Source organism: Bufo gargarizans, chromosome 7 (genome assembly GCF_014858855.1).
Source record: "Bufo gargarizans isolate SCDJY-AF-19 chromosome 7, ASM1485885v1, whole genome shotgun sequence".
Taxonomy (NCBI): domain Eukaryota; kingdom Metazoa; phylum Chordata; class Amphibia; order Anura; family Bufonidae; genus Bufo; species Bufo gargarizans.
Window position 1 is genome coordinate 40242291 of NC_058086.1, and position 13475 is coordinate 40255765.

At 42.8% G+C, this 13475-nt stretch overlaps 1 protein-coding gene across 2 annotated transcripts in view; it reads left to right on the top strand.

The window, feature by feature from the left end:
• The window catches only part of ERICH3 (glutamate rich 3), a 56196-nt gene that overhangs the window by 20757 nt on the left and 21964 nt on the right, over window positions 1-13475 (top strand). For both annotated transcript variants that reach the window (XM_044302297.1, XM_044302298.1), the window contains exons 2-8: window positions 1371-1464; window positions 2265-2390; window positions 5571-5642; window positions 6503-6628; window positions 8297-8458; window positions 9186-9389; window positions 11982-12162. In XM_044302297.1, coding sequence (XP_044158232.1) covers window positions 1371-1464; window positions 2265-2390; window positions 5571-5642; window positions 6503-6628; window positions 8297-8458; window positions 9186-9389; window positions 11982-12162 — 965 coding nt within the window. The remainder of the gene's footprint in view (window positions 1-1370; window positions 1465-2264; window positions 2391-5570; window positions 5643-6502; window positions 6629-8296; window positions 8459-9185; window positions 9390-11981; window positions 12163-13475) is intronic.

The window sequence follows — 13475 nt, forward strand, 5'->3', positions numbered from 1 at the left end:
CAAAAATATAACTTCTATAATACTGCTCCTATGTACAAGAATATAACTACTAAAATACTGCCTCCTATGTACAAGAATATAACTACTATAATACTGCCTCCTATGTACAAGAATATAACTACTATAATACTGCTCCTATGTACAAGAATATAACTACTATAATACTGCTCCTATGTACAGGAATATAACTACTATAATACTGCTCCTATGTACAGGAATATAACTACTATAATACTGCTCCTATGTACAAGAATATAACTACTATAATACTGCCTCCTATGTACAAGAATATAACTACTATAATACTGCCTCCTATGTACAAGAATATAACTACTATAATACTGCCTCCTATGTACAAGAATATAACTACTATAATACTGCTCCTATGTACAAGAATATAACTACTATAATACTGCTCCTATGTACAAAAATATAACTACTATAATACTGCCTCCTATGTACAAGAATATAACTACTATAATACTGCCTCCTATGTACAAGAATATAACTACTATAATACTGCCTCCTATGTACAAGAATATAACTTCTATAATACTGCTCCTATGTACAAGAATATAACTACTAAAATACTGCCTCCTATGTACAAGAATATAACTACTATAATACTGCTCCTATGTACAAGAATATAACTACTATAATACTGCTCCTATGTACAAGAATATACCTACTATAATACTGCTCCTATGTACAAGAATATAACTACTATAATACTGCCTCCTATGTACAAGAATATAACTACTATAATACTGCTCCTATGTATAAGAATATAACTACTATAATACTGCTCCTATGTACAAGAATATAACTACTATAATACTGCCTCCTATGTACAAGAATATAACTACTATAATACTGCCTCCTATGTACAAGAATATAACTACTATAATACTGCCTCCTATGTACAAGAATATAACTACTATAATACTGCCTCCTATGTACAAGAATATAACTACTATAATACTTCTCCTATGTACAAGAATATAACTACTATAATACTGCTCCTATGTACATGAATATAACTACTATAATACTGCTCCTATGTACAGGAATATAACTACTATAATACTGCTCCTATGTACAAGAATATAACTACTATAATACTGCTCCTATGTACAAGAATATAACTACTATAATACTGCTCCTATGTACAAGAATATAACTACTATAATACTGCTCCTATGTACAAGAATATAACTACTATAATACTGCCTCCTATGTACAAGAATATAACTACTATAATACTGCTGCTATGTACAAGAATATAACTACTATAATACTGCTCCTATGATTTAGGATGTTGTGCTCTTGATGTTTTTTGTCTGTACAGTCTTTCTATCTTTGTATTACAGGCCGCTGTCGGGTTATAACAGCCTGACAGACAAACATCTAACAGGATATTTTAACAATACCCGGATTCGGAGACAGCTGCAGAGGGCAGGGCTGGTAAGAGACGCGCAACAACTACAATGTCAAAATAAAGCGAATGATTGCTGATAAATGATTGATAAAACACAGAGAATTTCTTCTGAAGAAACCTAAAAGATGTTATTACTTTGTTAATCCTGAGGTTAAAGGGATTGTGCAGCGATTTATATTGATGACCTGTCCTCAGGATAGACCAGCAATATCTGATCGGCGGGGGTCCGACACTTAACACCCCCACCGTTTGAGAAGGAGGTTCATTTCACTGCACTCCGTCTTGGACGTGCAGTGTCTTGACAAGTGCTCGGTCAATTTACTTGATTGCAGCGAGTACTTGTAATTACATTACGTCGCCGCTCCACGGAAGCATGGAACACAATCTACTCATCAAGCAGCTGATCGGCGGCGTTGCTGGGTGTCAGACCCCTGCCGATCAGATATTGATGAGCTATCCTGGCCTAAGGTTATCACTATGAATGGCCGGCACAACCCTTTAAATTCCAAAATCTTTTCTCTATTATGATGTTTTACATTTGCTACATTTCTGTGCTGGATTTGTTGTAAATTTTCCTGTAATTTTTTTAATCATGGTGGACCTCACACCATGAATTCATATGAATTAAAGTTAAAATCTGCACCGCAGGTCAATTTATGCTGCAGACTTTCCGTGCCCAATTCCTGATGTGTGGACCTACTCTAATACTGTTAAACCTGAAACCTCTGCAGGCTTGGAAAGGAGACCGGGAGACCGGGCTGCAACTCCTTTCCAGACTGCGGCGTTCCCTGCTCTCAGGAATGAACTTTTTGAGCTGTTATTTCAGATCACAAGAAGCGGGAGAATACTGACCGAAAAGGAATACAGAATCAATGCCATGAGACGCGACCATCAGAAATACATCAGAGAATGTCTGGCCCAGGCTATATTTCACAAGGTCCTTGACATGGAGGTAAGCGCTTTACCCTCTCTCTCCTCATGAGTCCCATAGCAGTCAAATCTCTCATTGGTGGCGAATCTTTCTACTAGATCCCCTTCCTCTGACTCCTCTATTACAAAGTTTTGTATTCTAGGTTGAGAGTTCTGCAAATATTATAACAGGAAATACGTAAGTACTAGTGCCCTGCTAGGACCTTCCACCTCAATAACATCATCATATAGATAAAGTTTCCTGTATTCCTATATTTCACAAGGTCCCTTGATATGTTGGTCGGCGCTTAACCCTATCCTTATGAGTCTAATAGCAGCCATATGGTCTGACTTGTATTGATTTCTGCAGACATCATAACTAGTGTTGATCGAGCACCAAAGTGCTCTGGTGCTCAAGTAGAGCAACTGTCACGGAAGGTGTACAGGAAACAAGACAATACAAAATGAATATATGACTCACTGGATCCAAAACTAAGGAACAAAAGGGAGACCCCTGCATAAGACCTGGCACTCTCCCTGACTGCTCAGCCTATGCGAAGATCCCAATGGTAGATGATCGCATATCCTCGTACCTCGACTGTATAACACCTGAACACCCTATAATAGTGAGGGGACACGACCACCGGCTCCCTACACTAGACACGGAGGGAGTCAGGGTCACCTGGGATCCAGCAAACATAAAATCACAAATGAATGTACAGCACTTATCTTGTAGAAGACTGGGAAATAGGATCAGCATGCACACACACTCCAGGAAGTTGTATAAGCCGCACACTAATGCATTATGGGGAGGAATTTAAAGGGATGCAATCAGTCCAACTACAAGACAGCTGAGAGAGGCTAACGAGATGAAGAACTGAAAACCAACACAAAGAAAGCTCAAGAAGGAGGTTCTGAAAGGCATCTGTCAGAGCTTCTCAGATGTCTGGTTGTGACAGCAACCAAGCACAATGGAAGTCAATGGGAGAATCCGAGCATTAAACCAGGCACCCCCTGCTATGAAGAGGGGAGGGTGCCAGGTCCCACTGAGGTCTATGCAGAAGATCGCTGTACAGTGAGGAAATCTCCCAGTGTGAGTCTGCGGCTTAGGAATCCCTGCTCTGACTCCATATATAGCTATGTCCATATATGGAATCAGTGCTTGGGGACACCCAGTGTATTTAAATCTAATTTAGCCTCTATTTCTGAAAAGGTTCTGCCGGGATTTGAACTCACAGCCTTCTACATTACAGGCAAGGACTTTAACCACTCAGCTATAAAGATGAATGATAAACCTCATAGTAGTTTGTCATGTAGTAAGTATTCCTATACAGCAGAAGTAGCATTTCCTATTTCAGTGCAGGTTAACATGTAGCTGTATAGCGTAGTGGTTATAGTTCTTGGCTCTAATGTAGAAGGTTGTGAGTTTAAATCCTGGCTGAAACTTTTCAGACATAGAGGCTTTAAAGAAATTGGATTTAAATACAGTGACTTGAGCATCGAGGAATACAGCAAACGTATAAATATTGCCCAGCTAGGACCTCCACCTCAATCACATTATTATACAAATACATTTCCTGTATCCCACCCCTCCAACAAATCGGATAGAGCGCCTTAATCCCGGTTTCATAGCGAATCTCTCACCAGTAGCCAGTCTCTCTGCTGGATTACCTTCCACCAATAATGAGGACCTTTGGCTCTTCTGTTGCAGAGTTTTGCATTTCAGACTAGGGGTACTCCTACAGATTAGACTAAAGTTTTTTTCAAAACTGACAATTTCAACCAAACTGAATGTTCTAAGTTTAACAACAAACAATCATTTTGGCCGACCGATGACAGACCATTATCGTGCTCAATATTTTTTATACAGTAGAAGGCCAAAAGAGCTTTCATTCAAAGAAAGATCATTTTTTGAAAGAACATTGTATGGACAACTGTAACGGCCAATATGGACTAAAATGTGCAAGGCCTTGTTTGGGAAACGAACGTTCGCCAGGTGTTTGTTCATCTGATGGTCAACCATCTCCAAACTTCTATCTGATGTGTATGGGCCACCTTAAGAGTTCTACTGATTTTTGCAGACATTGTAACAGGAAATTTCTATCTATCGTCCGGCTAGGACCTCTGACCAGTCTCTGTTCTGGATTGCTATCCACCAGTACTAAGGAGATCATTAGTAGGGGTGGAGGCCATACGTGTCAAAACTGTCAAACTGTCAAACTGTCTCAAGGGCCAGGGTCATCGGTTGGGCCCTTAAGGATGCAAATGGCTGCCTCCTATTCCCGAGTAAATCCAGGGCCGGCGGATTCCCTTGCATTATCTTCAGGTAGCATGCAGCTCAGACTCGTCTCTGAGTCATCAACTATCTGAGTCCCTTCGGTTATAAATCCTCGGGGACTCTATATTTTAGGAACCAAATTCCCAGCAGGAGCCATTGCATACAATGTACTACCTGTGAGTACTGTTACTGTCTGCAGGCTGTCGCGTCTTACTCCACGGGCAGAAGATTTTGCAGCTTGTGATGTGAGACAGGAACCAAGCGTAACTTTACTCCACTCAGAGAGAGGCCTCGTTGTCACATCCTGTCATTGAGGGTTTGTTCTTCCTTTAAATGGGATCTCCATGTCCTCGCGGGCACCTATTGTGGGTCTGTAGTTAATAATACATCAGTGTAAACCATCTCGCTCCTTCTCCTATGTGATCGCGCTGTTCCCGATTTACATCTCAAGATAGTGCTATACTTACAATTCACTTCAAACACTTCCTAAAGAAAATTTAAAGGAGTTGCAAGAATTGTATTCCAAGTAGACAAATGTCGTAGAGCTGGAGGAGCTGGTTAAAACAATGGGTCAACCCTCTCTTGGAGATGCTGCATTGATACAGTTATGACATTTCAAAGATCAGGGTTTGGTCTCTACCAGAAATCGGTGGCACAAGAGATGGGAGCGCAGTTGTGTCCTGGTCTATTGCTACCACCAGTGGTGAAAAGAGGTATGACACCCAATTTCAAAGATTTCCATTCAGCATTCGCATCATTGCTTTCAGCTAGAAGAAGAGCTTTATAATATTACATATCATGTACAGTAGGACAGCACATTTCTTAAGAACGGCATTGATGAAGATGATAAAGGTGCCGCTTGTGGGTGCCTTACCCTGGTTCCTCTGACATTAAGTCTCTGCGCTCTCCAGACTGACATTACTTTACATTTTTCTGTCTTCCCAGCGACGTCACCAAATTGACATTAAGAGAAAACTGGAAACATTTGCCAGAAAAGAACGAGTGCAAAGAATTAAGGTAATATATATGTATACAGCCTACCAGGGGCTCCACAGCAAATCCTACAATCGGCCCTCTCCCTAGTTTCCCAATATGTATGTGCCAATCACTCCCAGGCGATGCAGAAGGCAAGCCGCAACGCCCCGATTCTCAGAAAAATTGACATTTTACAAAAAATGTAATAAAAAAAACATTGCTGTCCAGCTCACCCACTTACCGTAATCCAACGTCTATGGTGGAAAAGGTGCAACAGGTGCTTCACAACTATGGCCTCATGCTGGACACCATGTTTCTCAATATATTTACAGCCGACAAGTACAAGTACAATAATAAATCTGCTTCTCTTCTATTACAAAGCTGTTTGCTGCAACCACCACTAGTATTTTTTCCAGGGCCACATTGAGTTCTCAGTCCGCCCCTGCTCATTCTTACTGTCCTGGGGGGACCCGTCATAACCATTTTGGATGCCCCTGTGGTAGGCTCTTACTCATATCTGGAAACTTATATCAACATTTGAAACCTTGAATAGTCTTGGCCACAATTGTAACGGTAGAATTATCAATATCCCTTCCCTTTCTCACATCTCTGGGCTGATACAAAGACATCTCTCTATTTTCCAACCAAAAAATGTTGTTCTTCTCTTATACTACTGTATATTGTATGAGGAAAAATGAGTCAATGTGCGTTTTAAAAGTGCTAATATGGTTGCAGAACATGTATAATGGGTAATCCCCCATGTAGCCACTAGGGGGCAGTGTTGCCACATGTAAAACTAAATATTGCAATTTTCACAGACATTTTTTTTCTTTTCTTTCTTTTTTTACTTCAGTTTTATGGATGCTGCAGTCAAGGCTGACAGTATTTCCCATTTCTTACAGGTGGATCATTCCAAGAGGGCTGAAGAAGACTCGTTTCCAGCCTTCTCCCCTTGCCCACCTACAGGACCTAAAAGTGGCTCCAACAGGCGCCCGGGGAATCATGAACGGTCCGACTCCTCTGAATCTGTAAGAGAAGAAATCCATATGAACACATAATACACTAATCCAATGTCAGGACTTACCAGACCTTCACCTGAGCACACCTGACCCGAGGCAAAGCTAGAAGATCCTGGGCCCCAATGCAAAACCTGGACCTGGACCCCACCCGTCATGTGCCATTTGTAGTATTGGTGTATATTTATGTGACAGAGTACCCCCTGAGGTGCCAGGGCATGAATGTGACCTTCTGCATCCCCTATAGCTACGCCTGCCACTGACCAAGATAAACCCACGAAGCAATCAATGTACAGTAATTAAAGGGGTTGTCTCATCTTAGACATTGGTGGCATGATGTCAGATTGGTGCGGTCCCACCTCTCCAGAACGGGACCCCGGAAGCGAGTGGAGAGCAGCGTCTTCCATTCATTTCTATGGGACTGCTGAAAATAGTCGAGCGCTGGCTTGACTCTTTCCAGCAGTCCCATAGAAGGAGCGATTCCAGCGCTTGCGCAGTGCACTTTTCATTAATTTCTATTGGACAGTGCTTGGCTATTTTTGGAACTCCCATAGAAATGAATGGAGAGCATACCCAACATTTGCAGCGTGCTTTCCTTTACTATTGAGGGCCCATTTTGGAGATAGGTTTAGGTCCCAGAGGTGGGACCCACATGTATCTGACTTTGATATCTTAAATGCCACCAATGTCTAAGATGAGACATCCTCTGTAAAGGTTCTCCTCTTTGGACAACCCCTTTTTAGTTAGCGGGGTCCCTGGCCGTCGGTTGGTCATGGCGATGAGCAGTAATCTGTCAGGGAACCTGGCTGTAAGTGTTCAGTTTCACTGCAGCGCCTCCGCAGGTTAAACAAACCATTACACAGGGCCCATTGAAATTGGTGACCTGACTGTGTAATGCAGGTGCGTACCTTGCGCATTGTGCTCTCCTTCACTTCGGGTGCCCCGTTTTGGGGTTAGGAGACGTGCACCTATCTGAGATTGATGGCTTACCTACCTATATTCCAAATGTTGAGATAGAAACACCCCTTTAAATTAGATGGAATTTCAAATCCAAGCAACAAACTGGTCCATTGTATGCGGCTTAACGTGCCGGATTATTGATATTTACATTCCTTTGTCCCAATTTTGCAATAGGTAAGGCTGGAGTCGCCTCGATCAGAGTGCACCCATAAAATGCTTCCCAAACAGCAACAATCTCCACGTCCTCGCCTCTTCCCCGATACCTTCTGACTATTTCCCCTGACTTTAATCTATGCACATAGAGAGCAGCACTCAAATAAATATTTACTCCCATAGCGGGGAATGTACCGTAACATCTCGACAATACTGATCATTGCACAATGTCAACATATAATTGAATTCACTTCCTCATCCAACTGCCATAGTGTTCTAAGAAGATAACCTAGAAGATAACCATATTGTTGGAGACTGTAAATCAGTATTGCAAGGGTCACCCTCCCCCCCACGTAATGCCAACTTTTCTATGAGGTTAATTAACACTATATCCGTCATATAATTCTACAGTATTACAAGTTAGATCAACTCATTCTCTTCTGTGCCGCCTAGTGGTCATAATAGAAATTACGTAGGATATACAAATTTTGCAAACGTGAAATAAATCCTAGTTATGTAGCAGTGTAATTACTAATATGTAATTGTTTTTTTCCCACCATATAAAAGTCTTCATCCCTTCGTCCAAACACCGCACCGGGTAATATGCAGCGTCCAGTTCGTCTTCAACCGTTGCCGAAATACTCATCTTCTGGTAATGTACCAAAAATGTCTACAGCTCCCCGACAGAAGCACACTGCCGATGATGAAGAGCAACGATTTGCCAGCACGGTGAGGCTAATATCCTGTAGGAGACGTAATAGCTAAGAGGGCTTCAGGAATTGCTGAGTGGTGCAGTGCGACGCGGAGCTTCCAATCGATTTATGCAGTTGTTTTGAACCAGAATAGCAGATGAGTTTCTCGTTTGGTGCAGACATGATATCGCGATCAGTCGTTTTCTGCTGTATTTTGTTGTGGTTATGCAAAAAAGAAACAGGGAGATGACAAAGTCAGCTCTGCTACGTCTGTACATAAAATACTAGATAGATAGACTGTATGATAGACATATAGACAGACAGACCATGAGCAACCAAGACCTGATATTGAGATATTACTGCAGCAGGACCTGTCTAGTGCTCACCTCCAGCAGGGAGGCGAGTGCACATCATGTTTGCATGAGCTTGAACATTTCCAAGGTGGCACCATCCAATATTTGTTATTAGACAAGCCCCACTTAACCTGAACATGTGACCACAGGTGCTCGATACATAACACAATATCAAGAAATGATACGTTTGGCTACAAATGGTAGCAAAGCACTAAAATTACATAAAGCTGCCGCTAATTCCCATAGTTACAGATGCTTCTACATTTTGTCTTATGGGCACAACTTGCATCTTGACAGTAGTATACTACGTAGCATAATAAGAGAAACAGATCCGTCAACAGCAGCTTTCTCATCTACATGTTGGTTATATACGCAGGTTACTAACTTGTCGGCACTTTTTTTTTTTTCCAGACGGACAATGAGGTCAGGAGAATCACGCACACAGCAGACTACCCAGTGGGAATATCACCTTATCGGCTTCCTATCATTAACAATTTTGTAATCCCTGTTCCACCTCCTCCCCAGAGGCACCCGAAGCAGACAATGGGCACGACCTCCAGAAGGAGGAGATTTCGCCCCACCACTGCCCCAAATGAGCTTGACGTCTCCGTAAAGGTAATGTCACACCGGTGACAGGTTTTAGAAGGTCTGAAAGATTATCTGCACATTAGTGATCTGACAGCCTCTTTTGGTTTTGGTTTCACTTTGTCTGTGTGTTGCTGGTATGTCCACACCCCCTGTTCAGGGGTGGATCATGTGACCTTTACCTCTCCCTATTTAGTCTGACTTTACCCATCACTCCTTGCTCTGGATAGTTTCTTTGGTTTTTGGAAGAGCTGGAGTGTGGTTCTAGTTGAAGTCCTGTTCATCTATCATCCATCATCCATCATTCATCAGCTTCAGAAGTTAAGTGTTCCGTTTGTTGTATTTTGTATTCCCCCCACCTTTGTTGTTTACTAGGACTCAGCAAAACGCTGGTTCCTTCACCAGGGAAGGACCGGGTTGTCTCTGCCCTGTCATTACCATTAGGGCATCCGAGGGCCACCAGGGTTTTCTAGGTTCCTGTGTATGGGCACCTCTACCATCGAGAGGTGCCCATACTGATAGGAGTTAGGGCCAGGAACAGGGTTTTATAGGTGGTGACCCTTTTCCTTCCCTAGCGGTGAGGCCTAGTGTCTTTTCCCTTCCCATCACGGATGGTGTTGCAGAAAGCTGGAACTTATAAATAAACATCCGACTGGCTTGATCCCAAACTAAGGAGCATATGGGTGAGCCCTATAAAACCCCTAGAGCTCTCCCTGACTGCTATGGCCATGCAAAGGTCTTTATGGTAGACGATTGCATGTCCACGTACCTCATACTATGTGACACCTGAAAACCCTATAATAGTGAGGGGACACGACCACCGGCTCCCTGCACTTAATACGGACGGAGTCAGGGTCATCTAGAATCAAGCCAGCAAGGAAACAGAAATAAAGGAAACAGACTTATCTGAGGAATCAGCAGAAGCAGCCTCCAGCAGTGAACACTATCCAGGAAGAAGTATAAACCGTAAAGTGAGGCAGTATGGGAGGGAATATGAAGGGAGGCAATTAGTGTGAATAGGTGACAGCTGGGAGAAGGAAAGGAGATGACAAAGTGAAACCAAAACAAAGAACTTCATGCAGGTAGAGAAGAACATCTAACAGACCTTCTCACAGAAGTGGCGGTGACAGTAACTTTATGTTGTCTTTTGGTGTTCTCCCCTACTACATCCGTGACAGATAAGAAGAAAAGATGTATATGAGAGGGTTGAGACGGATGCAGACTTTGAGTGCAACCCCACCTTGTGGCAGTAGTGGCTGGACAGTGTATGGACTGCATTGGGTCTGCTGTATTGTCTTGAAGCTGTCCAGACCAGATCTCAGCCTGAACTCTGCGTGGGGCCAATGACCGGAATATTGAGAGTACAGCATTTAACTGCTTTTGGACTATATCTCAACTCCAAAAGTGTGTGGTGAAGCAAACCACCAAGCATAGTGCCTCTGCCAAGAAGGGTAACCAGCAAGCATTGTGCCTTGTAAATACTGTGGTGTGTAACCACTTACCCTGTACCCGCTGTGAGAGAGGCTGTAACTGCCATGCTAGTTGCCTCAGTCCATGCTACTGTTGAATTGATACTGTATCAGTTAATGCATCGTCCTCATGTGGGTCCCTGAGATCAAGGGCCAACCAATGCTACCCATAAGGTCTGACCCAGTTTTGTGTATTTGACCCAAATCATAGTCTATGTGCATCCATTTTTCCCCAACTTGAGTGCACAAGGCCTTAAAGTGAATATCCACCCATCAGTTAGTTTTTCTTAACTCGGATAGGTCCAACTTTCTATGCAGATTTCATGCTAACATATTTTTGCAGTGCTCGGAGGTCTGTTTTTCTGGTACATAGCTCCAAATTCGCCGCTTCCCTTCTCAGAGCCAATAAATGGAACAGTTCTGCAACCACTAGGAGGAGCTTACTGCTCAGTTCAATGTATACACAGTATGCACAAGCTCCAGTGCTCCCCCTAGTGGTGGCTGCAGGCTGCCAGAATGTTATAATCTGTCTCTATTTATTTGTAAGGGAGTTGGAGCTCAGTGTCTTGGCAAAAAAAATGCATCTATCTATACATTTTTTGCCTTCTTTTTTCCAGTGTAGCGACCTCTATGGACTTGGACCTAAAATTTACATGATACTAAATCGGGGACATTTACTTTAAAGGAGCACTGTAAGAAAAACCAATACACTGTGCTATGCCTGGTGCAGGGCTTGAGGGGGCGGAGCATGACGCAAGGACTCCCTCTTTTCTGTTCTTTGAATTTCTGGGTCAAGCTCCACCCCCTTAGGCTCTGCACTAGTAATTATACAGAATATTCATGTTGCCTTAAGGCTTCTTTTACATAGGAACCCCATAACATAGCATGCTTCCTATAGGAACTGCCTGTCTATAGCCGGAATACCAGCGCTTTGCAGCTGCTTTTTCAGTGACGCCTTAAGAAAAAAAGTGTTCTCTAAATTGACAAATAAATAAATCAGTAGAACCATCTGACAAGTGCTGAACAAGATTATTAAGGTTCCCGGGATCTGAGCTGAACCTGGTATGTGAGACGTTGCGATGTTATATGGCGGTGGCCACTACTGTGGTGATTTACTGGAGGAAGGAGCTGATTTATCTCCCATTCTCTCTAGGACACTGGGAAATTTCATAAAACGTCCTTGCACAGCAACGTGAAGATTACCATGGTTTACCTGGGGAAGACCGTGCATTTATCATACGAAGATAGCGACTACAGGGACGAAATAAAGGTTTTCCAGCAGCACTGTGGGGGTGAGAACCTCTGCGTTTTTAAAGGAGGACTCCTGGAAGAAGGTGAGAGAAAGTGGAAACTTAAAAGGGTCTTCCGAGAGTTATATACTGATCGGTGGGGGTCTGACACCTAGGACCCCCGCCGATCAGCTGTTTGAGAAGGTGCGGTGCTCCTGTGAGCATTGCGGCCTTCTCCCTGCTCGCCAAGTACAGCGCCGTACATTGTATAGTGGCTGTGCTTGGTATTGCAGCTCAGGCCCATTCACTTCAATGGGGTCACGTGACTGATGAACGTGTCGTCACTCGGCCTAGGAAAAGCTGGAGAAGGCCGTGGAGCTACTGAGAGCATCGGTCCCTTCTCCAACAGCTGATGGGCGGATCAGTATTTAAGTCTCATAAAAACCCCTTTTAAAGGCTGTGGACACCTTTGGGGCATTTTTTTAATGATTGCATTTTACTCAAAAATAATTTGGTCTTTATTAAAAATTTTCATCCGTTTTTGTGATATATGCGGTTTGCAAATCAGTCTATTTGCAGACTATCCCTCCACAGTTTCATCAGCGAAGCCTTATCTCTGATCTCCTGACCTCAAACTGATAAGAGTATGGCTTAAATGAGGGTTTATGAGGTCAGGAGATCAGAGCTAAGGCTTCAGCTGACGGAGCTCTGCAAACACACTGATTTTCATCCGCATGTATCGCAAAAACTGCTGAAAATTTTTCAAGATCAATTGCTAAAAAATGAAATTAAAGCATCTTATTTAACCATCACATTGCCTATGATAACAGTCACAGCTGATAGCTGCAAAGACTAAGGGGGTCATTTACAAACGGATATACGCCACTTTTTTGGCATAGATCTGTCGGCACATCCACCTCCTGCTAAAGGCATATTAAGACCGGCGTCTAAATAAATGACCCCCTAAAAGTTTAGCAGGGCAAATGATGTCTTTCCTGCAGATGCCATGCTATCTCATTAAAAAGTAATGACAATCATATTAAAGGCTGCAAGTCACCTCAGTACCCTCATAGCTAAAGGGTGAAATAACATTAGAAGGGAATTGATTATTCTGCCCCAGTATACAGACATTAGGCCATTTTTTTTTTAAATGGTGGAATGTGACTCTACCCTACGTGTCACTTAGACCCCTTTCACACGGGTGAGTTTTCCGCGCGGGTGCAATGCGTGAGGTGAACGCATTGCACCCGCACTGAATTTAACCATTTATTTCTATGAATTTACCCATTTATTACCCATTTATTTCTATGGGGCTGTGCACATGAGCGGTGATTTTCACGCATCACTTGTGCGTTGCATGAAAATCGTAACATGCTCTACTTTGTGCGTTTTTCACGCAACGCAGGTCCCATAGAAGT